The 26,939-nt window shown below is 38.6% G+C and overlaps 1 protein-coding gene across 5 annotated transcripts in view; it reads left to right on the plus strand.

The window, feature by feature from the left end:
• Positions 1-26,939, plus strand: part of ehbp1 (EH domain binding protein 1) — a 208,616-nt gene that overhangs the window by 120,375 nt on the left and 61,302 nt on the right. For all 5 annotated transcript variants that reach the window (XM_041789429.1, XM_041789430.1, XM_041789431.1 and 2 more), the window contains exons 14-16: positions 195-236; positions 2,822-2,968; positions 21,886-22,036. In XM_041789429.1, coding sequence (XP_041645363.1) covers positions 195-236; positions 2,822-2,968; positions 21,886-22,036 — 340 coding nt within the window. The remainder of the gene's footprint in view (positions 1-194; positions 237-2,821; positions 2,969-21,885; positions 22,037-26,939) is intronic.

A 26,939-nucleotide genomic window follows, 5' to 3' on the forward strand; every position in this document is an offset into this window, starting at 1 on the left:
TGAGTCATGATTTTCAGGGCTTGCAACTATTTTAGACATCACATTTTACTAAATTACTCAAGCTCATTAAGTTCATTTGTGAGGGATTATGAATGACCTAAAAAAATTATAAACAGTTGCATTCTTTTTAAAAATTATTGCATTTAAAAACTGTAATTGCACCTATAGTAAATGTTTTATTTTCTTTTTTAAAGGAGCCAACACCTGCCCCTGTATCAAGTCCCCCCGCTGAAAAGGTGAGTAGAACTTTGAAGCAGTAAGAACCTATATTCCTTAGAATCAAATACAGGTGAAAAATGTTTTCACCATTGTTGATTCTGTCGACTAAAATTATGACTGAAAATGTTCGTAGGCTACCTTTTTTCCACGAGGACAATGAAACTTAGTCTAGCTAAAAATACAGTAGATCTTTGGTAAAACAAGTTAGACAAAACAAAATTTAGTTTTCCTCAAGGTGAATTAAACAAGACTAAAATGTTAGTCTTGGACCATTGGACCAATGTATTTCTTCACTGAGCATAAAGGGTATGTTAGTATTTTCATCAGTATGTTTTAGATCAATTAAAGTATTGATATTGCATGAATAGGAGTGTTTTACTTAAAATATTTTGAGTATTTGTTGACTAACACTGTAATGGTTAAAAACGACTTTAATTAGACTAAAGCTAAAGAACATTTTAATCTTAATCTACATTGTCACTGAAAATGTAATGATATTAGAATTTCATATTACTATAACATGACCTAAAATATCACAGTTATCAGTAATATCACAGTATTGTTATAATATGCTCAATATCTAAAAAAGGACAGTTTCATCATTTCAAATAATTTCTTCAAGTTGGATATTAAAAGCCACTATACATAAGCAGCACAAGAACTTGGCTGTACACTTTTTGTTTGTAGAAACATTTGAAGTAAACCTAAAAACTTCTTCGAATATTCATGAACAAAGGTACTTCGTTTATAAGGTTTGCAATATTTTCATGCCTTAAATTGCATGTTATCCATTATTTGTAAGTTTGATAGGACAGAAAATCACCCGTTACCAAAGAGAAACAGACATATAAGTCATATTTCAAACCAGAGCTTCTTTCTAATCTGGTTCTTTATCGCTACCATGATCAATACTTTAAAGTTGTTAGGTTTTGAGTTAAACAGTTAAGAAGTTCATAAATTGTTCCGTTCTATCAATTTTATTTTGCAGAAAAAGCAAACATGTTTCTTGTCCTTACAACCAGATTTATTCCATGTTCTCTATGAAATGTTTTTTTTTTATTTTTTTAAATCTTGATGTTATATGTCAATGAATGACATTCAGTGTACGCTACATTCACACCTTTTTTATTCTCACTGTCCTTGAATGCATCATGATATCACTGTCAGTCAGCTCGTTAGGGATTTTAATGCAGATTTTAACATTAATTTTTGTAGCTAATGACAGCTGCGGCAACATTTGGGAGTGTTTTCAATGGACTTTAAGAGTAGAAGACAGTAAGTGCATACTACCCCCCAGAGGTGTCAAAAGTATTCACATTCATAACTCTAGTAGAAGTATAGATACTAGGATTTAAAAAGACTTCTGTAGAATCTGAAGTATAAACTCAGCTTTTTACTCAAGTAAAAGTGTAAAAGTACTGGTTTCAAAACTACTTATAGTATAAAACTAAAAGTAATGTTGGGGGGGAAATGCCATTAAGGACAAAAGCTTAGGGGTCTATAGAGCACTACCCCACCTCCCCAAAAAACATTTTTCTAAAGGCCATAATGACTATAATGTTATATTAAAATGTTAATGTTGAAAACTTTGGGATACACCTTTTTCAGCCTCATTTATGCCCATTGAAAATGAATGCATTTTAGTACAATGCAAATACATTCAAGAACCATATATGTGTACTACTGAGCATTAACTTGTGTTTCATGGAGCAGAAGATATGATGACTAGTTGCCTATAAGTATTGGTCTTCCTGGCTACCAACCTCCTCGCTGGTGCTTGGTTGTGCGCGATTTGTGTCATGCGCAGGTGCGATGGATCGCGTACAGACCAATAGGGTGTAGGAATGGTATTGTGTTTATACTTCTCATCCAACCACAATCAAACTCACTCTATCCGGATGGCACGATTTATCTGGGTAGGTGAAATGAAATAGGAGTAGGTGAGTAACGAAGAGAAGAGTAACGAGGCTATTTTTAAAATGTAAGGAGTAAAAAGTACAGATAATTGCTTGAAAATGTAAGGAGTAGAAGTAAAAAGTAGGCTGAAAAATAATTACTCCAGTAGAGTATAGATACCCAAAATTTCTACTTAAGTAAGGTAACGACGTATTTGTACTTAGTTACTTGACACCTCTGCTACCCCCACAGTCTTGATTTTGTCTGGGTTTTTTTTTAATCTAGCCGACAGTCTAAGGTAGGCTAATTTGATTCATATTGCCGATATGTTTTGAGCTTATGAATTGATCAGCCTACTACCAAAGTGCTCCTTAAGCCTACTTGTGTATCTGTGTCTGTGCACTCTGACAGAAAGTCACAGTGAGAGGAGAGAGCAGAGATCCTGCCACTTTAAACATATAAGTCCAGGATGCTTGGATGTGCCACATCTTCCTCTGATGTGTTTTATATCTTCGGTCGACCTGTGTTTTAGCATCCCATCTTGCGATTATTTACTGTAATATTAAAGTGTAGTTATCACTAATGGTTTCTTGATAATTAGATTATGAACAGTATGATAACAGTAGGGAAATTTTATCACATTATCATTGATAGCAGTAACCATTTCATCTCTAATTGTCACTCCCATTCTCTGCGTTACACACAGAAGGTGCTGTCTCGTCAGGAGGAGCTGAAAGAGAGAGCCAGACTCCTCCTGGAGCAGGCCCGCAGAGATGCTGCGATGAAGGCCGGCAACAAGAACGTCCCCAACTCAGCTGTCAGTGCACCAAACAGGGCCACAAACGCCTGTGATGTAAGTCAAAGTGCCGCGTGATGGTCTGTGTGTACTTTTATAGGACTGAAACTTTTGACACTGCTCACTGTGATGTTGTCGAAGAGGTCAAATCTGTGGTCATTTCAAAATGAGAAAAGTGACTGTTATCACGGCCAAGGAAGACTCTGTTCGGGTCAGTCTGGGTCTGCAGGGTTCTGAGGAGGGGGCAGGTCTGTGTGACCTCTCCCGTATGTGTGTAGCAGGTAAGTTTGAGCTGTCTGTCCCTGCCACTATGCTACTCCATGCAGTGGAGTGTTGTACAGCATCACCTCAGTGTGCCAAAACAGCTAATAGAGTGACCAGCAGCCTCTTCAGCCCTTTCATGTCACTTCCACAGTTTTCTGCTCACTACACTTGCAACATACTGGAAAAGCCTGTCCAGACTGTCTCATCCTCTGGCAGTCCACTTTGTTGAACACTTTATAAAAAGGCTCTGAGAAGGCGAGAAGACTTTTCCTTATTAACTTCTGCTCAGACTCTCTTATGGACTGCTGAGAGTCACAACCCAAACATGTCAGTGAGAAAAATGTGGATGTGCTCCCTCGCTTTCTCTTCTCTCTCGTCCACTCTCTTTTATTGGTCATCTTCAGACTGCACAATTTTTATGACATGCCGACCTAATTTGCTGCCCCCTCAATTTCCCCTGAACACTGAGTAAATGTTGTACACAAACACCTGTCAGCAAAAGTACATTTGTGGTAAAGAGGGGTGGGTGAGAATCGCTGTACCGAAGCAAACTAGACTAGAGAAGACGTGAGTGAAATTGCCAGCTCTGAACCGAACACGCTCCACTGAACATAATATACTGGAAGGGAGGGGGCACACTGATGGACCAGGAGTTACCCCAGGAATGCACTGTGGTCAAATCCTCAGTGACGTTTCTGAGAAGGGAAAGGGGGGGTAAGAGAGAAATATGGCCTTGTGAGAATCGGACGACAACGGATTTGAGGGTAGAATGAAATAAATACCCTTTGGTAATGAAATATCTAAAAGGCAGCAGCTGCATGCCCCTGCATTTTCAGCCTGAATCCTTAAAGAGATATATGCCCTTGAATTAGATGGTTTTAAAGAGTGTTTGTGCGTGTTTATGCGTATACAAGTGTGTTGTCAGTGGCATGCAAATATGTGCATTCGTGTCTGTGTGCAGGCCACAGGAATAACCATTTCAGCGTAATCTGAAGGAATAAATGAGCAACTTCCAAGGACTGGTGGCGTTAAAAGTCTTCAGAGGAAGAAAGCAAATTAAAAGAGTTTTTTCAAAGCTGTTGCAGTGCTGATATATTTCCTCAGTGACAAAAAAGGTCCTCTTGCATCCCTTGTTGTGTGGCAAGATGGCTGACTTCACTTAGATTAGCTCCTTAAAAAAGCCAGAGCCAACCCTAAGCTCTGTCTCACTCCCTCTCCTTCTGATTTCCTTACTCATTTCCAAGGACAATTGGTTAATAACCCTCTCACAAATGCGCACACAACAAACGTTGCCCCCATGAATAAAGGAAAGAGACAAAGGAGGAGGGGTGAGAGGGAGATATTGAATTGTTTACACTTTTTTTAATAGAAAACATTGATCAAAGGAATACGACTGGCCTTGAGGCCAATGTGCTGATAATTGTTAGTGATTCAGATTAGATTACTTGATGTCTTGTTTTGATTAGCGTGTGTGTAGGTGTGTGTGTGACCACGTTATCGGCTGAAGAGGCCCAAGCCTTTCCCATTTAACTCTCCATCCGTCTAAGTAGGTGCTTTGTGGTTTAGCATGCATAAGGTATAATTTAATTCAATTAAAGCAGCCTTCATTCTTCCAGGGAAGTGGCTAATGTGGGGGCAATACAAGGATTTGTGGAGGAGGAGAGGAGGGGGCATCATTGGCTGTTTTTGGAGTTTGTTGCATTCAGAGCACAAATGACAAATAAATTTATTTGTTATGGTAAGTACTATGGCTGGGTTTTTACCACAGCAAACTTGATCCAATACCTATGACACAGAGATTTTTGATAATAAACATGTCTTACACAGAACTCACCACTGTTAGCCGTTTAACTTCAGAGCTGTAAAGATTAATAAGCAAATAAATTATCCTATTTATAATTATTGTGCTGTTAATAAATGCAAATACATTAATACTTAACTTTTAAAACGTAAAATGGCCCTCTTGGTTGCTTTCCGGTTTTTGTTTTTGATACAACAACAACATTCTTTCACTTTATTATGAGTCCACTTGTGTTTGCAAGAATGAGTTGTTGCTTTACATCTGCATAAAATGTAGACAAGGAAGTTTTGGTAATGAACCAATGGTTGAGGATTAAACAGTATTGCTCACATTCAATAATAGCTGAAACTTATTTAACAAATAGGGAACTTTTGACTTTACAGTGCCATTCAGTGCTGGATGTGACACCACACACTGGTCTGGTATAGCAAGCCTAGCCATTGATGCTAACTTAGCTTGGTGTCTTGTCATATGTAGATAAAAAATGTCATGTTGCTGCAGTATTTTACCTTGCTTTTGTACAGCTTGCATATTGCATGACTCGTGTCCATTTCCAGATTGTCTGATGTTTAACGAAACCTGAAATAATCCAGTATCTTTACTTTCTGTTGTGCTGGTAGTAGATAGACTTTCTCCTTTCTCTCTCACTGGCAGTTTGGTTTGATCTGAAGCGTGTGCTGCATCATGCAGTTTAGAATCCGCTGCCACCTGTTGTGGTCAAAGCATTTGCAGCTGTATCCGTTCTCTAACATCAGTATTAATACACATATTAGCAAGGAGCATTTGAAAATATATTGTCATACCAGTATTTTGAGTACAGGCCTAGTAGGCACATCTATGATAACTCTAATCACGTCTTAATTAACATTGTACATCTGCTCCTGCCATGACTGTGCTGTTTACCTGCTGTTCTCAGGTCAGATGAAGAGTTTATGATGATGAATTAGTGAAGTTAAATTTAGACAGCACCCCCTGCTGTTTATATGGAGTATCACAACACAAATTTTGCTGCATCGATTGAAATCCCCATTTATTTGTATTGATTCTTAGCCAATAAAGGATATAAAATTACATCCTTATACAGTGCATCTTGTACACTAAAGATTAAAGGAACAGGCTTTGATGTTGACAGGTTATGGACAAAATAGACTGGGTTTTAGAAATACTGTGTGCTTATCAGCACACACACAGTAACAGTTCAATTAGGAAAGACTAGCGACTGATTTGAAGATAAACATTTATTTTACATATGTGATAATAAATTATATTTATTAACATGGATGTGACATTGAATTCTTTGGCACTGAAATTCCAAAAGGACATGGCGTGATCGAAGGGTGTCTGCCTTGAGCGGCGGCAAGATCTATCCACCTGCGGAGTCCAGACATTGGTGGCGGTGGTGTTGGCTGATGTCATCTGAGGCTGATTAGAGGAGTACTGAAGGACTTATAGGCATGGCAGTGATGGGAAAGCGGAGGGTTGCTCGGAATCACGCCATGAATGAACTGGCAGAGGAGAAAGCCACATTTAAAAAGGACAGCAGCAATATGATAGGCAGTTAGGGAGTGGAGTAGTGCTACTTGATAAGTGTGACCAGGTGGTTATGACCTGACTATGAGAGAGCATGAGTGAGGGAGTGCATGATAGTGCAGAGATGAACTATTAAACCAGCGTGAAGAATATAGTCTTCTTGACTGCACTTGTGCTAAGCTTCAGCATGCATTGTACATGAGTTGTATCTTCAAGTAGTCTTTTCTGTTTGTGTTTTACCTATTTGTTAACCAGAAACAACAGTTTTTTTGGGTACGGATCTGGATGATATAACAAAGTTATATCTTGTCTTTTCTCATATCTGATGACAGGAACATGATATGTTTGTCTTTGATAGTTTTGCTGGTACAGACCTGAGGCTTTCATCCTTTTGTTAGCCACGTTAAATGGGACAAATCAGACACACATACAGACTCATGACTTCATAAGTGGCATACATGCTTCCACATCAACAGCTACAGTGACTGCCTTCAACGTGAATGTAGCTCAGTGCCCAACAACATGTTGGATACTTGTTTGAAGTGTGTGTGTGTAAGTGTGTGTGTAGCCCTGTTCTCTTGACCTATGCTCTCCCTCCTGCCATCCCTAATTGTAGCCCACAGTGACTGGTTCTTTCATCTAAGGTCACAGGTTCACTTTTCTCTTCTCTTTCTCTCCCCTCTGTCTTCTCACTCACTTTCTCTTACATTCTCTCTTTTTACATCTGCCTCTTTCCTCTTTTTTTATTCACATATTTTTGACATTTGCCTTCTTTGTACTTCTCTGTATCTCTTTTATTTTCCTGCTACTTATTCCAACCTTTTGCCATCCGCCCTTTCTCTGCAATCTTTGATGGACAAGCAGTACTAATGATATTTTCAAAGCCCACTACACCTCCCTCCTCCTCATAGGTAGCCTTCATAGTTTATCAGCAGTCATAATGCAGATATATGTTAATTTGTAATGTCACCAGCTCCTACCAGTCCAGCAGTCAGATGGGTAATAATTGAGCTTTTCCAGAAATATCTAGGGGGAAGACTTTACTCTTTCATAATAACCACATTTTTGTTTGTCCTTTTCTCTCAGTCTTTCTTGCTGTTATTATTTTAATGGGAAAGGGAGCGTCTGCCTTTTTCTGTTCGCTCCAAGTCTCCTCATCCATTAGCAGATGAGAACAGTAATTTCACACCGGCCTGGCCAGGCTAATTATCAGGATACACACTAGTTCAGGAGAAGTCTGTGTATTTGTGTTGTGTGCATGCGACTGCACAAGTTTATTCTCCTTAGTGTGTGTTTCTTCGCAGAACTGTAAAGCAAAAATTTGTGTGTTGTGTGTGAAAGTCTCCACCACCTGCTCATGTATGTGTGGGTGCATGGGTGTGTAATTGTGGTATGCGTTTAAAGTGCACGCAAATGCCTTGGTGTTTTCCAGGTAAGAGAGTTCCCCCTGCTCACTGACTCGTTGTGATTCCTATAATTGGGTCCTGTTTGATTTTTGCCGACCAGCACCCCAACCTCCACCACCTCCACTTTTTCCTCTGTTGCTCTCTCTCCCTCTCCCAGGAGAGGAGGGGACTGCACTGGGCCTCTGCAGTTGTGACCTGTGGGTGTTGTCATCTACTCCCATCTGCTGTCTGAACTCTGATCCTGACTTGACCAAATTCATGTCCTCATTTTCTCTCTTTTTTTTGGTCAAAACAAAGCTTGCCTTCTGGTTGAACTTAAGCATTCCTAAATTTCATCCAATTTATTGTTGGTAATTTTATATAGAATTGTTAGAGGCAGAGTCTTTGTCTGCACTTATTGCTGAACCTGGCAAACTTTATAAACCTTTTATAGGTGCATAAGGATGCAAATATGTCACTATAAACAAGGGCAAGTGTTGACAGTTTCTCTCATTATTTGAACAGTGTTTATCTTAATCCAAATGTACACATGACAAGTTCACACTATAGGCTAGAAGGTCTTTATTTGCATCAAATACCAGAGGACTTAGAGTACACTTATTTCTCTGCCCTTAGATGATGTGTTAATGCATCTAATCCAATATAATCCTGTAATCATTTAATAATCATTCAAATATAAATACTCCTAATTGCAGAATTGAAAAGAAACTTAAGCTATACTTTTGTACACTTGGGTGCAACCATGAAAGGGCTCCCAAATGAAGGTCTGCTTTGCAGCAAATATTAAGAAAATATATCTTCTTTGAAAATAAAATACGGCCTTGTGGACTTTCCTTTCTTGTCATCACTTAGTTCTTTACCATGCATCCCCCTCCTTTATCAACTTTCATTCAGCAGAAATAAGGTCTCATTTTAATGTGCCTGCCTTCCCTTCCTCCCAGTTCTTTTTTTTCTTTTTCGCCCGCTTCTTCATCTTCCTTCAGCCTCCCCCTCCTCCCTTTCACTCACTCTCTCTTCTTTTTGAAGAATCAGCCCCTAATGAAACTAAATAGTTTGGTGGACAGTTTTTTACCCTGTCTGTGTGCGTGAGCGCGCACTTCTGTTCAAGTGTGTAGCTATGTGTTGTGGCTGAATTGGTTGGAAAGGAGATCAAAGGGAGTCTCTAAATTGAGTGTGTGTGAGGGTGTGTGTTAACGAGCAAGAGAAAGACAGCTCTCTTCATTGCATCACAAGAAATGATCAAGCCATCAGTGTGCACTCGCACTGTTGTACTTGCTTTCTCACATACCTCATGTTCACATTTTGAAGCGGTAGATGTTTTCTTCATCCACCCTGCAGCTCTGGTTTCCCTCTTGTTCTTTTTCATAAAGCTTCTTTGCGTAAGATTTAAAGGATGAAGAATATTTAATGGTACTTGCATATGAAATAAGGGTAATCCCACCACTCTACTGATTGCTGAAAGAATTAGTTTTAGCCAGAATGTAAAGCTTACCCAACCCGATTCATGTTTTTGTCTCTTTGACTCAGTTGTCCCAAAACTTCACTTAGGAAGTCACAAAATAAATCCTGCAGCATTATTTGCATGTTTACTGGTTATGAAGGAATGAGAACATAAGAAAAAATAGAATAAAAAAGAGAACAAGAGGTGCAGGATTTCTTTCCTGAAATACTCTCATATGTTGATGTGATGTGTAGATTCAGTGGCAAATTATGAAAGAATATGTTAACTAAATATGACAATTACTTAATTAGAATTAAATTGAATGGTTTATCACTTTATTGATATTTCAAACTGTATTGGTAGATCATTAATCCCTCAATGCTGATGGTAAAAAGCACAAGTAAATTATGCTTGCCTTGCTTTCTGTTTTTTTCTTTCTCTCTCATTTTTATAGTCTTCAAATCATCAGCTGCTGAACTGTCATTTTAAACCAGTATCCTTGACAGATGTTGATACTACCCCACCTGTATGTCCCCCTGATGAACATGAGTCACATATTTTTCCTTCTTGAGCTTTATTGTTTGACCATTTAACTCTGTTGAGTGCTACAAACTCCATCCTGATAGTGTGTGAGCCAATGGAAAATACCTCTGTAATTCAAATTACATACAGAGCTCTCTGCAGTCGGAAGATAGATTTGGCCTATTGCTAGCCCACCTCCTGAGTTTACTCAGACACACTGCCCAGGTTAGTGGTAATGGTTCCCAGCTGGGTGGGTTTAACTCCAACTTTCTGCTGCAGAAACAACTGATGTCTGATTGTCAAAGAACAAAAATACTATGCTGAAAAGATGATACGTTGAAGTAGCATTGCGAAGCCGAAGATGGCCATGAAGTTAGTAACACAGAGCTCAGTAAAGCAGCTGTTGACTTCTGTCACTGCCTCCTTGTTTACACGGATCAGAGAAACAGTTATTATTCTATTCATCTGTATGTGTCATTGAAACAAAAGTAATGAAAACTGTGGTCAGCTTTTGCAAACACATGCAGCCTGTTGCATCATGTACCAAACATTTGATAGATAAATAGCAACAGCCCTAAGCTTTATGTTAGCTCTTAGTTAGCCCAGTAGCACATCAGCCACTACCATGTTCGGCATCTTACATCAGCCAAGTAACATCCTCCTTAGAAAACTGAAACACCAACAAACGGTTTCAACTCTACCCTCACAGAATACCTTGTATCAGTGCTGTCTTAGCCACATGACCATTTTTTTTAAAGTATAATTAGATTAGGGAAAAGAAAATCTAAATTTCTAATGCTTTTCTGTGGTGGTCTAACAGCCAAATGTCTGTGTGTGTTGCAGGGCTGCATGGAATGTAAATGGCTCGTGGCATTGGAGGGCAGAGCTTAGCAATAGGTCAAATAAGAATTGAAACACCTGGTTCTCACATAAGGTTCTTGGAATAATTCAGGGAGTCGGAATTGAAAGGAAAATTAGTTTATCTGCTGATAAAAGGTCCGATATAAATCTGCATCAAGATAACTTTTGAATATCATAAACAAATGTCTGAAATGTTACATATGGATTCTAATAAACGACTAATCTATTATATCAGTCTCTACTTTTAAAGCAGAAAGATCTTACATCAAAAGTTGCAGGCCTAGTGTAAGAAAATTTGTAGCCCATATTGTGCCTAAATATCAATTATGTCAGTCTGCTTTGTCAAAAGGGAGCAAACTTATTCTGCAGTGACTTCCTCTTCCTCTTTCTCTTTGTAAAGGATACTGTGCAGGCACAGATTATCTGTGTTTTTTTCTGCCACCCACTAAGTCAGTTCATATTCTCCATCTCTTTCACTCTCGCTCTCTTCCTTTCTCTATCTCTCTCTCTTTCAACAGTAATTATCCTGTCTATTTAAAGGGCAAAACCTTCCCATCTTACTTGCCTGTCAGTCTGATGAGCTCCTCTGACTTTTGTGTGTTTGTGTTGAGTAGTCTCTTTGCTCCACTCTACCTGTTCTACCTGTCCTACTGTACAAGTGTCCCTGTTAAGCACACACAATATAGAAATGCTGATGATGGCAAGCTGTATATTCAAATGTAAAACCAAGGTTTAACCAAAACTTGGAAGTCAAACACAAAAAGTTATTTATTGGAAAACATTGACCTCATATTAAACACAGAAGAAGAAGCATTCCTTAAATCCTTACAGTATCCTCATCAAAAGCACACTATTAAAGGTGTTTAGTACTTGGCCTTCATGTGTACCCATGTTTTTCTGCAGTATTTTGAATGTGATTTTTAAAGGTAATCAAACTGAGCATGAACTAGCTATAGATATAACCTATGAAATAAATTTAGATATAACTTGGCCTTTAAGAAACTTAGCAGAAAAAAGTCATGAAAAATATAAACATGTTGCAATTAAAAATACAGCCTAATTAAAACAGTTAAATATTTATGACTAAGATACAGACAGACCGACCGACCAGCCAGACACACAACACCCTAATACTCCATCGCTCACACATTCACACAGCTGTTTATGACACTGACATAGATTTATATTTATGTACATGTAACACACTCTCACACACCCAGACCCCTATCATGGGCACGCACCCGTCGAATCATAATTAGGCCGTGTCCTGGTTCTTTGATAGCCATGTACAGTGGCTCTTCTTTAATTCTTTATCAAATGCATTGATCGCTGTGGGCCTCGCATGCTCATTGATCCGCGCACTCTGTCTGGAGCCAGACGATAAGCTCCCGCACTCTCTCTCTCTCTCTCTCTCTCTCTCTCTCTCTCTCTCTCTCTCTCTCTCTCTCTCTCTATCTATCTCTCTGTCTCCCTGTCTCTCGCTCCAAAATGTATTTGCAGTAAGACATTTTGACAGCAATAGTTTACTAAAAGTGGTGCATTAAGTTTTTTTAGAACACTTTATGTAACTTATGAATTGGGACTTTCTGTTTGGAAAAACATGCAAAAATACTGAGCCATTAGGAAGCCTCTGGAGTGTTTTTCATATCCACACTCAGAGACCACAATTTCCATAAAACCTCTTTGTTTCCTACTACACAGAGCTGACTATGGTTTCTCTTCTAATTTGACATAATGAGAAAAGTAAACACATTTTTTCTGCAATGATGAAAATAAAAAAATCCAGTCACTTTCTGCTCTCCAGCTGTGAAATCCTGCACCCATCTAATCATCTAATCACATAAAAGGGTTCTCGGAGATCCTCAAAAAGTCTGGAATAGAGTTAGATTGCACATATGAAATTTAAGGTCTTAAAAAGTCTGATTTTTACCAGTGAGAGGTCTGCAATTTTAGAAGGCACACTAAGACGTATCCTCAGCCAGTCTTTGTTTTCTAGCCAATCTTATACAGTTTTAATCATTTTCCTCCATAAAGTGTTGCTGGGCTGCCATATTTCCCACTTAAACATCCTTGCTACCCATCTTTATTCTCTGTCTTTCCTGACAAAAAGCATTATTCTGCTTTTGGATAATTAAACAGTTTAGAATCAGCTCAGCACAACTGCAAAAATTTGTTTTGATAAATATCACTATGCAGCATATTGATAGAATAGAGGTATTTAATGTGACAAAAATACTCAAATTTGGGCAATTATGGCCAAAAAATGTATTTGTCCTATACAATGGGACGTTTTATAAACTGCACATTAAACAGAGAAATTCAGCCCTGGTCTAGGGGAACTGAAAAATCTCACACAAGCAAAAATCTTATTAATTTTTCTCTGTTCGGGTCTTAAAAAGGTGTTAAAGTCTTAAATTTGATTTTTAACTTACGTAGGAACCCCAACATAAAGTCATAGTTGTGATCAGAACAATCTAGAGTAATGAAATATGGTCAACTACAACACCTTCTTTTTAGCTATATGAAGTTAATAGGATAAAAGTAATCATTATTTAACAATAAACATTATTTGTGTATGTTCTTCAATTACATATTTGGAATGTCAGACTTATAACAAAGACAGATTTATCCGTACAGTCAATGTAAAAAAGAAGTTCTACACAAAGTTGGTAAAGTGGCTAATGGCTAATCTACATGATATTCCCTGTTTCTGAGTGAAAACTTCTACCTGCAGCTGCATCATATTTTGATCATCATTCCAGCATCAAAAACAATGTTTTTAAAAGCATAATTTCACAGCTTTGGAAGTATTTTTGTGTATGTGTTCTGTAGTATTATAGTGTGTGTGTGCCTGGACAAGATAGAGACCTAAAGCACCTCTTGACTGTGAATTAGCCTGTCATGACAAATGTCTGGAGCTGCATGACTGGCTGCCAGGCTGGCTGGCTATCTGGGAGGTTGGCAGACCCTTTTAGATAGTGATGTTGTGTGCATCCCCGTGTGCGCGTATGTTTGTGGGGCATCGCTCGGTGCCCACGCCAGGTCTCTGTACATGATCAGTGGTGCGTGTCCTCCCTCCGTCTTTCTCCTTGCCCAGAAAAGAGCAACCAAGCCGACAACCTGCTCCCCCTGCTCAAAAAGAGTTTCCAGAGCGAAGAGGGGTCCTCACCCCGACGCCAAGCCCACAGAGGAGCCCTCTGTCTCAGCCTTGCACTCAACCGTTTAGCCTCTCTTCCCCTGGATGTTCCCAGCAATCAATGGAGGACACAGAACACGATTGTTCTCGCTGTCGCCATTTACAAAGAAAAGTCTCTGCTCCTCCCGAGTCCCATTCTTGAAGCTGTGCTACTCACTGACCACCAGCTGACACGCTTTCTCTTCTCCTTTTTTCTACTTCTTTTTTCATCCTGACTTTGATCACGTATTGACATGTCCGGCTGGATTTGTGCGTTCTAGTCTAATTACTTTACACCTACTGGTATATTATTGTGCTTTTCTGCCAAATAAAATGTTTGTGTGTGTTTTCATTGAATATGTCACCTTGTTTTTCTGTCATGCCCACAAGATGGCATTTCATCACTCCCTAGTCAAAAAGTACAGCCTGTGAATGAAAAAAATCTGCCTTATCATTTTCCTACATAACAATGTGTAGTAACGGGTAGCAAAGCATTTGGGAACAAAAGTTAGAGTTGGAGTTGGAACTTAAATGTATCCTAAATGATGAATGGCAGACACATCCTTGTGGACACTGTTGAAGCATCTGGACTCTAGTCTTGTACAATTCATTTTTCATAACTTTACCTTATACAGAAAGTTAGGGCACCATCACCACTCATAAAGGAAAATATAGAAGATGATATTTACAGAATGTCAGTCTCAAACCAAAGTTTGTGTGTTCTTCAATACCAGCAAAGATACTGGGCCTTTTTGTGAAAGGACTGGTGATTTAAGAGAGAGGCCTATCTGCTGATGGGAGAGGAAGAAGGAGGTGAGGGAGCATAAAACCACTTTACATGATCAGTTTCTGTTGACAGGGTTGCAGGATAATGTTTTTGGAGAGGTGATAAATAAGCAATTCTGAAATCCGGATGCATGGTTTTCTTATGCTACACTCTTTTTTTTATTGTTTCCAACTTCTACTATTTAGATACTTGCCAAGTGTTCACTTACATCATGTCTGTTTTTTCTTTGATTGATTGAAAATGTTTTTTCTTTTTAATTCTGAAGTTTTTCTTTTGCTCCCTTATCTCTTTACAAAGGAAAACATTCTAACAATTAATGTTACACATAAAAAGGTTAAATTTTCATTCATCAGCAGCATTAAACACGAAATACTTGGCAACAGAAAAACGTGATCCTCTATATTGTCATTAACGCAAGAAAAACCTGTGTTTCCTCTTCTCCTTTCTCCTTGTATCACCTTCCAAATATACACTCATATTTTCTAATCAGGGACTCTGTAGCTGACTGAGCTAGTTACTAGTCAGATGTATTTTTCTGTAGCATTAATCCTAGCCTCTGGACAGGCAAAGTCAATTTCCCATTTCCTGTCCCGCAAATGGCTGACAACAGTAATGCAAAGGGGAATTTTGTAGTGTGTTGGGCCACTTGCTGTATATATATATATATGTACGTATATACATATATATATGTATATATATATATTTATGTGCAATGGAGCAACACAAAAAAATCTGAAGAAAAAGGACAAAATGGACATAATTTTACACAAAACTCAAAAAATGGGCCGGACAAAATTATTGGCACCCTTTTAAAACTGTGGGTAAATCATTTTATTTCAAGCGTGTGATGTTCATTTAAACTCACCTGTGGCAGTAACAGGTGCTGGCAATCTAGAAATCACACCTGAAGCCAGTTAGAATGTGTCAAAGTTGACTCAACCTTTGTGTTGTGTGCCTGTGTGTCACACCAAGCATGGAGAAGAGAAAGAAGAGCCGAGAATCGTTTGAGGACTTAGGAAGCGAAATTGTGGAAAAATCTGAACAATCTCAAGGTTTCAAGACCATCTCCAGAGATCTTGAAATTCCTTTGTCCACTGTGTGTAATATAATCAAGAAGTTTATAACCTATGGAACTGTGGCTAATCTCCCTGGACGTGGACAGAAGAGAAATACTGACAAAAGAATGCAACACAGGATAGTTGGAATGATGGATAAACATCCTCAGTCAACTTCCACACAAATTCAGGCTGTCCTGCAGAGTCAGGGTGCAAAAGTGTCAGCTCGGACCATACGTCATCATCCGTATGAGATAAAGTGCTATGGCAGAAGACCGAGGAGAACCCCACTGCTGACAAAGAGACATAAAAAAGCCAGAGTTTGCAAAAATGTACCTGAGTAAGCCTCAATCCTTCTGGGAGAACATTTTGAGGACAGATGTGACTAAGGTAGAGCTTTTTGGAAAAGGAAGTCATTCTACTGTTAACAGAAAATGGAATGAGTCTACAAAGAAAAGAACACAGTACCTACAGTCAAACATGGTGGAGGTTCAAGGATGTTTTGGGGTTATTTTGTTTCTTCTGGCACTGGGTGCCTTGACTGTGTGCAAGGAATCATGAAATCTCGAGACTATCAAAAAATTTGGGGCCGAAATGTCGGGTCAGAAAGCTGGGTCTGCATCAGAGGTCATGGGTGTTCCAGCAGGACACTGACCCTAAACAAACCTCAAAAAGCACCAAGAAATGGTTGGAGACAAAGCGCTGGAGAGTTCTGAAGTGGCCAGCAATGAGTCCGGATCTAAATACCACTGAACACCTATAAAGAGATCTTAAAAATGCTGTTGGAAGAAGCACCCTTCAAATCTGAGAGACCTGGTGCAGTTTGCAAAAGACGAGTGGTCCAAAAATCCGGTTGAGGTGTAAGAAGCTTGTTGATGGTTGAGGGTGCCAATAATTTTGTCCGGCCCATTTTTTGAGTTTTGTGTAAAATTATGTCAATTTTGTCTTTTTTGTGATTGCAACAATTTCTGGGAGAAATGATGTATTTTCTGGAAAAATTCCAGCGGTGCCAATACTTTCCTCCATGACTGTGTGTATGTATATATATATATATATATATATATATATATATATATATATATATATATATATATACAGACACACTAGCAGATTTAAATTGGTGGACAAGGCCAGATTAGATATCATAACCAGTTTGTAGCTGCAAGGCCATCAGTGACATTACTGGTTATCACATATATTTCTAAAAGTAGGCAAAAACCTGCCTAAACATAGGGCTGGACAATTAATCACAAATTAGATTAAATCGCAATATGGCCTACTGCAATTTACAAATTGAAGAAGTTGCAATATTTTTTTAACTTGAAATGTTTCAAAATACCAGTTTAATAAATCATTTTTTGCAGCAGCAGAGATTTTATGCACATTATGCAAACATTCAAGCGTCAATTTTTTATAATGGTTTACAAAAATCCTCCTTTTTTTGTTATATGTATGTTTTTCTTAATCAAAATGAGTGACATAAAAATGATAATGCCTTGAAACAAAGCAAATGACATCACATTTACAATATGAGCCAAAATAGTTAGCTCATTCTATCTAAAACTGATGAAGCTCAGTGTTACTTCACGAAAGTCATACCCTAGCTGCGATCAGCTGATGGCTAGCCTCACCTCCTCCACCCCAGCCGCCCCTTTATAGCTTAAAGCTTGCTGCATCCTCATATTCAGATTCATGTTACCATGGATAAATTGCTTCGGAATAATTTCTTTGTTTTCAATACACATGGTCTTATTGATGTAATTATTTATTGCTTGAATTTGTCGAAAAATACATAAGATTAACCAAAGAATAATCGCATATAGAAGCGCAATATTTGGTTAAAAAAATCGCAATTACATTATTTTTGCAAATCGTTCATCCCTACTTAAACATACTTAAAAGTGAGGCAGAATAGAAAAAAACTTTTAAATAACCAAGCATTGATAGCTGATTTTTAAATCGTAGTATATTTCACCAGTGATGGGTTTACAAGACTTGAATCAACTGATTTTTAAGTCGTAGTATATTTGTCCAGTGATGGGTTTACAAAATTTGAATTAGTGAAACCTAAACAAAATCGCTTTACTGATTATGCAGACTGTCAGACTCTCACTAAAGACCTCCTAAATTTTTTAACAAAACTTTGATGAAACACTGATCAATCCAATTCTGGCTTGTTTCATGGTTTAGAGTTATGAAAATACAAACATCATCACCTGGATGTCTTCAACGAATACAAACTGTGCCAATGCAAGTCTTTCGTGGTGCTCCCTTTGGGTTCATTTTAAGTCCCCTAGTTTTTATTTACTAGACACAAACTGAAGTTTTAGGCCTTGTCCACATAGAGATGAAAACAATCTATTTCTGTTTCGTTGCGCAGAAAAGTTTTCGTGAACACAGCGTCGTTTCAAGATATGTCCGCGTAAGCATGAAACCGTTTATAACGACTGAAAACGCCGTAATATATGTCAGGCATGTAGGTGGTGCTGTAACGCTGCCACAGAAATACACCAAAAACAGTGAAGAAGATTATGGATCAAGTGTACTTGTGATGTCCTCTCTATGCTAGACCTGTTTGGTCTGTTTGGTTTCCTGGTTCAGCAGCCGAAAGGCAGAGTCAGGAGGACCATCAGTGAGGCCGCAGCTTATTTATGTCGCTTCCACTTGAACATTTCTCTCCTCTCTGGGTTTAGTTTGCACTCAACAACACTCCACACACATCCATACATTGCATTCATAACTGATCTTACAGACTTACAGACTCCCCTTCTTTTTCACCTACTCTGACCCAGTTAGTGACATACTCAAAACCCAAACCTTTCTCCTGTCTGTCTGGTGGCACTCTGCAGTGGATCTAATGCTGTGTTCCATTTACCTTGAAGTCAGAATGGGAATGATGACACATTCATCTGAAAAAACAGATTTCCCAGCTGGTTGCGTTCCATTTGTCACAACTACAACAAGTTGGAAAAATGATGGATGCCGTTCTGGAGTTAGCCAGTCATTGTTTTTAGCAACATCGACCAGTTGCTAGCCGATGAGTCATAAAAACAACAGAGCGCAGTACTTCATGCATTAAAAGACTGTTGCTTCACATTACGTGCAACTGCTGCATAATGCTGTGTCTACAATTTCAAAAAATGCCCTTAGAAACAGCGACAGGTTCTGAAAACAGGTCAGAATCAGAGCTTTTACTGCACTTAATGCTTTGTGCACCATGTTGTATCGTCAAGGTCGGGGTGCTCTGTGAACGAATGAGTTGTAAATACGACTTGGGGAGACGTTCCATTTGCCACTTCCGGTCAGAAGGTAGAAAAACAAGTCGTAATACCAGTTACGCTGACAAATGGAATGCAGCATAATAACATAAGGTGTATGCTGTTCCCTGTGATCATATGTTTCTCACCATGGCAGTAGAGGAGCAGAAGACATGAACACAATTATGTAATCTGCCATTATTACTGTTGATGATTAAGCTTGTGCATGTGGGTTAAAAGGGCTACGACGCAAAGATGTGCTTGGTTGTACACATGAAGACGAACCGGTTTGCATATACAGATTGGTTCAGTCAACTTTCCGGTTTTAAAAAGTAGCATTCTCAGGCTCCCAAAACACCAGTCCTGTGTGAATGAAACGCTGATACAATAAAGTACTTTTGCGAATACTCCTTTACTCATCTCCGTGTGGACGGTTCCCTACTCAATAATAGATAACTTAAACACAAATTTTGACATATTTTTACCATTTTGTTGTTGTAAAGGATTATAAAAAGTATTTATTATATTGTTGGCATCAGGCCAAAACTTCCTATCTCCATCTGTCATGCTGTCTGCATCATGTTTTTAGATCTTTTTAAAGATACTGATAAAAACAAATTGCTCACTTTATTAAATTCTGTAACATGGCATTGACAGAAATAATTAAGCTTCCCTTTTTGCTTATTGGCAGACTACCACAAATTACATTATTTGATGGGGCGGTCTTCAAGGCATGTCTGTACATGTAGTTTCTGCACCAAATGGTGTGGCGAGGCACACTTGTGTGTCTTGTGGCATGTCTAGGTGTGTTGTGGTAATTTGTACAACCATACATCTGAATGCCAAAATACTATGTTAACAACTGGAATGATTTATGGGCTGTTATTTGCATGTGAGGTATGAGGCATGAGTTTGGTTCAACATAAAAAAGCAACAATAGTTTGGGATCCATACTTACTACAGAAAAAAACACACTCCATCCTACCTGCTTGTGATAGATCTCCCTGTATGTATCGATGTTTGTTTTGATATGTATGGTAAGAGTTTGTGGGGGGGGGGGCTTAATTTATCTGCCAAAAAGGGGTCTGACAGAAAAAGTTTGGGAACCACTGGTTTAGTTAATGCAAAGTGTGAACATGCGTACTAAAGTAAACTCAACTTGGTTTCTGCTACCAGGCATGTAAGTTAATGCAAAATGTAAATAGGGTCTCTCTAAGGTGTGTTCCCTTCTCCCCATGGATATCCCCTTGGGCTCTCTGTAACACACACACTCACACACATTCACACAGGGTGCATTAGGGTTGCTGTCATTTACAATACAGCCCCATTGTCCTAGCCCAACAATGGCTACAAACAAACAATTGACATGGAAATGGAGAGATGTAGCTCATTAGCAGGCGCTGCTTGTTTTGTTAATGGATAAATGGGCGTCTTCAATAGGCCAGCCTTAAAACCCTTGCCTCAATATGGAGAAGCCTGATTAACAGGAAACCACAGGGAGTGAGAACAGTGACAGAGAAATGCAGCCTCACTCTCCCTTGGGCCACATGTGTATGTTAGGGAAAGGGGAGTGTGGGGTGGAGTTTTACAGAGTGGAGGTGTGTATTTGTGCTCAACTTGAATTGTAGAAGACAAGTTCCAACATCAGTGATTTTTAAATCATTATTCTGCCCTAAACTTAAACACATTGTTTTTTCTTTGATGCTTTAAATACTCATGTGTCTGACCTGACTCTCTTGACGCCACGTTGTGACAGATTTGTCACAGCTTGGTATTGTTTGACTGACTAAACGTGTTTATTCTTCCTGTTGCCACATTCAGTCCCAGCCTCTGTACTGAGTTTTCTCTTGTGTGTGTGCTTGTTTGGGTCATCATCAGTAAAATTGAAATCATCAAGGTTTTCCTGTTTTGCTCTGTAAATGTGTATGTGAGTGCTGTGGCCAGCACTATCAGGGGCATCAGATTGGATCGGTCTGAAAATGGCATTTCTGCCATTTCTCTGATTGTGACGGCTCAATACTGTATGTCTAGCACCAGAATGATGCAAGTGTATGTTTGTGTGGCGTCTGTACACCCCAACTCCATACTACACCAAGATATGATCATCTTTTTTGATAACAGAATGTGTAATTATGTATTCTGTGGTAGTAATTTTGTAATGGTGCATGTATATTTCTAAGTATAATGTTTCATCTATCAGCAGCATATTGTGCATATCTGTAATAACCAGCACTTGATATTAATGCCTGCGAACCATTCAAATGCGGGTGGATTTCAGCTGTGGCAGGTGGAGCAGTAACTCATACTAGCCACTTTAATAGGCTGAATTTATCTGTGAAACATCTTGTACTTTGCTTTACTTTCGCTGGTATTGTGAACACTGTTACAGTGATAGATACTTATTGCAGTGAGGTTGTTTTGCCCATAAAGGAGCCAATTGTCTCCTCAAAATACAAACAAAGTGCATTTATACCTTTTTTCTCAAGGGAAGAGAAAAAAATTATTCAAAGTTGGAGGTAGACTGTTCATATACATTTTGAAGGACTACAGATCAAGTCAACTTATGTATGCCATGATCAATGTTGATATTAAACATCATTTATAAGAAGAAAACTGGCTAATGAAAAGTCAGAGTTGTTGTTAACTTTGGGAAACTACTAGCTACAGTAGCTGGTGAGCAAAAAAGTTACTGTCAAGCCCTGGCAATAACCATGAAGAGGTTTAAAATCAAAGCTTGTCCATGTGTACATTAAACAAACATTCCTGATTATGTAAGCCTTCATCTGAGAACAGCTTTATTTCTATGTCATGCACTTGAACCTGCACCAGAGCCTTTAATCTTCTTTTATTCATCTTTTTGTTTGTGTTTGTGCAGGAGCGAGATGCAGAGCGACGAAGGCAGCTGAGAGAGCGAGCCCGACAACTGATAGCTGAGGCCCGATCAGGAGTGAAGATGTCTGACATGAGCATGCTGGACGCTTCCAGCACTGACAGATGCAAGGGCAGCAAGGCTGGTCCTGCTGGAGGTCAGCACACACCAAAACATGCTCTCCTTTTAACACACACACTCTTTTGGCACTTAAAGAGATTTCAGACCTTACTGTCAGCCTTATATGAACAAAGTCACACTTGTATTCTCTCCATTGTTCATTAACTATAATACAAAAGAAAAGTCACACCAGCATACTTTGGTACCATACAATCACTTTCTTCCTCCACACATGCCATGACTCACACACTTCCATTATGCGCTCTGAAGGGGTTCTGCCTAATCCTCGCAGAAAAACAAATTGCCATTTGTCGACAGCCGTGGGTCTAAAATGCACCACCCTTATATTTAGAACAGCAATTTACAACACGACTCCTCCCTTGTCTCGTTCGCCCAGTAATTGTTAATCAACACAACACATTGTGTGGCCAAATTATGCTCAAAATACCAAACACTTCTAATAACGGCTTGCAGGGGAAGAAAATAGTGCCATGTGCCTGTCCCACTGCTTTCCATTTCCTTGAAATTGGGGTTGTTTTGATAATGACCATTATTAGGCCACTCTTGTCATTTGTTTCACATTTAAAGTCCTCTTTTGAGTGTACTATTGAGGTACGCTGCATGCTAATGAATGGTGAGCACGTCGACAGGTGAGCGGGAAGAGTTTGAGAAGTTTATAAAGGATTAAGGAAGCCTCATTATAAAAAATAAATATAGATTCAAAGAGTATTGAGCAAAGGAAAAAACCACAGTTAGAATTGAGATCGCTAACATATACGTGATCTATTACTGGTTAGGAGAAGAGAAAAAGGGGCTTTCTACAGTAGAATATCTTTACCAAATAGTTATTTTCTTTAATGATTAATGTTTTCTTTTTTCTTGATTTATTTATTGAAATAAATAAATATAGTTAGAAAATACATGAATAATTAACATAGGAAAGAACAATTGTTGAAAAGCCTAAGTTGGCATTCTAAAATATCTTGTTTTCTTTTATCAAAGGCCAAAAACAAATTCTATGTTAACATGATATACAGCTGGGACTACAACTAATGATTATTTAATGCTGAATTAATCTGTTAATTATTTTCCTCCTTGATTTGTTATTGTTTGGCCTGTCTTTAGATGAATAAGCTGCTTGGCCTGTCTATAGATTAATAAACTATTTGGCCTGTTGGGGGGGGGGGTGAAAAATGTCAATCTGTGTCTTAATATGATGTTCATGGATGTGTCATTTTGTCCACAGCCCTAAAAGATGTAGTTTTTTTTTTAATCAAAAAAACTTAACAGGAGTTGAGGACAGAGTGACAGTTTTGCTTGAACAATGTTGTGGGAGTAACTGATTATCAGTATGCCTTTAAACTGACTGATAAGAATTTGAATTTACTAAACTAACAGTCAAAGTTTTGTTGACAAGATTACATTTAGAAAGAAGGAGAGAAGATAATAATTTGGTAGGTCAGAGGAAACAGTTGCATGTGTAAGAGAAGAAAAGGGATGAGCAAACAAATCGAGAACTAATAATCCTAAAAGAAAGAAAAAGCAGTGAGCTCAGCGACTTGGATGAATCGACAGATGAAAGACAGCAATGCAGAGGGAAGAGAGGAGGGAAGCACTTGATTTATTTGCTCTTTCAGCTTTTTTCTGAATTGAACTAATTGTTGATCTCATTAAAAATGGAGTTTGAGAAAAAAAAGATGAGAGGAGGAGGGCGAGGTGAGGAGAAGGGAGAAATGCTGTTGGCTGTGATACACAAGGCCTGCCGAGCAGAACGGCTAATCCTAGCCCCCACACTCGCTCTCTCTCCTTCTCTCTGTTTCTCTCTCTCTCTCTCTCCCTTCAACACCATTCACGGTCCTTTAATGCAGCCCGGGCAGCCCCCTCCAAATGTCTGCCCGCAAAGAAACTTTCCAAACTCCATCACCATGGCCTCCCATTAATTAGGCCCCAGCCAGCCACGCAGGAACGGTGCTTGCAAGCACGCTCCGCATCGTAGCTAGCAAATTAGAAAAAAAAAAAAAAAAAACAGGAAATGCTGTTATTTTGACTCTCCCTCCCTCTCTCTTTGTTCTCTATCTCTCTAACCAGCGAGTAGTAAATAGCAGAGGAGGGAGCTTGCAATGTCAGACGCTTTTTACTGATTGTTTTGTTTTAATCCGTGGTGGGTTATCGAAGCAGCTAGAGCTACTCAGGTCTCCATTTGAGTTTCTTCTAACATGTTTTTCTCTTTTGTTCCTAATATGGAGACACTGTTGTTTCTATTGAGCCCCTCAGGAGACTTAATGGAATATGTGCTTTCATGTTTTTGTGTGTTGTAACTCCTTTTATCTGAAGCAAGAAAGGCAGGCAGCAGATCTTTGAATGAGGGGAATTAAACAGAGGTCTCCATTTCACTTTGTGTGTCAGATATTTGTGCATTGATGCACATGAAACCAAATGGATAGATGGATGCCAATCAGTCAGTTATTCTTCGTCTTCAGATGGAATCATACTTTTTTTCAAAGCAAAGGTATAGCTAGATTTTTTTTTTTACTTGTTAAAGTGAAAACTGAATGTCCATTGTGAATTGCTTAATGAATTGAATATACCTAATCAGGGCTTGACATTTACACCCACCAGCAAGCCAAATGTGGGTGAAATTCAACTGTGGCAGGTAGCAGAATGACTCCAACTCGACATATTGGCAGGTTGAAATTATCACTGACACAGTCCTACTGTACCTGGTTGTTAGTGCCAGAGTTAGATGCTTATTGCAACGGCATTGGATCGATGTGCTAGCACTGTTTATTTGTATATGCGCTCCAGCTGTGTGAGAGTCTCTCTCGTGTGGCACAATAAGTGTGCACTATGTTACAGTTTTACTTAACTAATATTCCCTCAGTTTAATTTGTTTACAGTGGGATGCATAACTGATTTAAACCTTAGCATGTGCAGGTGATATTAAACATTACATTACTTGACATGTATATTTTTGCAGGGAATATTATAAATTAGCTGATAATTAATGGATAGGCTATAATAAGACAATAGAGACATTGTGTTTTCATTTATTCCAGATTTTTTTTTTCCATATTTATTTAAAAAGACAGTATTTAAATCAAATGTTTCATCATCCTCCAAATATGAACTTCATGCATCAATCTGTCATCTACTGTTCTAACAGATAATAAAATACACTTTAAAGCCTTATTTAAGACTTAAAAAACACTTCAATCATGAATGAGTTAACCAGTTTAAAAGAGAACAGAGAAAACAGGGGGCTTGACACTCAACATTTTCCAGTGGAGATTTGTCCGAGTGAGAGTAAGTTCATGAAACTTGCTGCAGCTTTTATTTAAAAAAAAAAAAAAAAAAAAAATGTTAAACTTAATATGACTAACAGAAAAAAATCCTAGAATCATTTGTTTTTGTTGTCAATTTTATTACTTAAAAGAAAGAGAGTTGGTGTAGGCCAAAACTATCATAAAGTCAGACCCAGAAAAATCAGAATCAGTTAACCATTATTTAACATGTTGTGCCAGTATCTGACAAATAACAAGAGTTATATCTCCAGTTTTATCTCCATGTGTCTCAGCAACTCTCCCCGATATTGAAGTACGAGTAGTGTGGTGTACTGTTTCATTTATTCAGGGAGAAGCGTTTTTTAAGAGGAGAACTTGTATTGAACGGGTTGATGAAGGAAAATGGATTCTTTGTTTAATCTCATACCAAACATACTTAATTTGACATATAAAACTTAATATCCCAGCATCAAAATTGAGGCCAGTGGAAATGCTGAGTGGCTAGTAACTCTGCAAAACCACTAGCTACAGTGGCTGGTGAGCAAAAATGTTATGTAAAGCCCTGTAAAAGGGAAATATTATGCAAAATCCCTTTTTCAGGCTTTTCTAACAAAAATATGTGCCCCTGGCCTGTCCACAATCCCCTCAAATACCAGAAAAATCCATTCCCTTCCACCGTCTCTTTCTCCACCTTTCAGAAAATGTGTGCGAAAGCAAGCTGTTCTCAGATTTTTCCCCATGATGTCACATTGGAGTAAGCACCGCCCACAGGTTTGGTTGGCCCTCCCCAACTTGGAAGACAGTTTTGACCTCGTCTGCTGATCTTCCTCTCAGTTGCCAGCTGAGATGCTGGATAGCTCAGTTGGTTACCCTGCTGACTTTGATCTAGGAGATTGATGGTTCAAATCCCAGTCAGGTCCTTAACTTTGGATAAAAGTGTCTGTAACATTGTAACATCAGGAGTGCCACATCCATTTCCTGAGACGGGTGTGGTCAGGGGCGGAGTCAGACAGCTAATTACTATTTAAAGCCACAGAAATGGCTCGTTCTGAGAAGGGCTGAAACAGAGGGGTTTTAAGACATGCAAAAATCCTATACTAGAGTGTTCTTTTTTCTTTTTTTTTTTCAGCAACAAACTTCACAGGCATATTTTGGGGACCTCTGAGACCAAATAAACTTGTCTTAAAAGGGTAAAATATGTCTCCTTTGATGCTGTAATAACACTTGAATATCAGTCTCTAAAGACCTAAAGCCCCTGCAGCACTGATTCTGCGTTCTGTTGGTATTAGCTCCCTTTAAGTCTCTCTGCCAGTCAGTAAAACAAAAACAGTTCAATTTATTTATTTTCACATATAATTATTTTCACAGAAAGGAGTGCCAAGTGTTATCAGATAGTATGTTAAACTAGAAACTTGAGATACCAGAAAAGAGTTCAGTGACCGCATCTAAAATCTGTATTTAAGCTGTATTTGCACACAGAAATATGTTTAAAGATGAATTAAAGCTAAGCTGTCATTGGTTGACAGTGTATAGGTCCCAGCATTGCATTATGGTCTGCCTGTTTCCCCTTCTTTGCTTTCTTTATGGGCTGTTGTTTACAAGAGATATGCTTTGAAGCATTTAAACCTTTTGGTGCTCAAGACAGAAACTTTTTGAATT

The sequence above is a fragment of the Cheilinus undulatus genome, linkage group 6 (genome assembly GCF_018320785.1).
Source record: "Cheilinus undulatus linkage group 6, ASM1832078v1, whole genome shotgun sequence".
Classification (NCBI taxonomy): domain Eukaryota; kingdom Metazoa; phylum Chordata; class Actinopteri; order Labriformes; family Labridae; genus Cheilinus; species Cheilinus undulatus.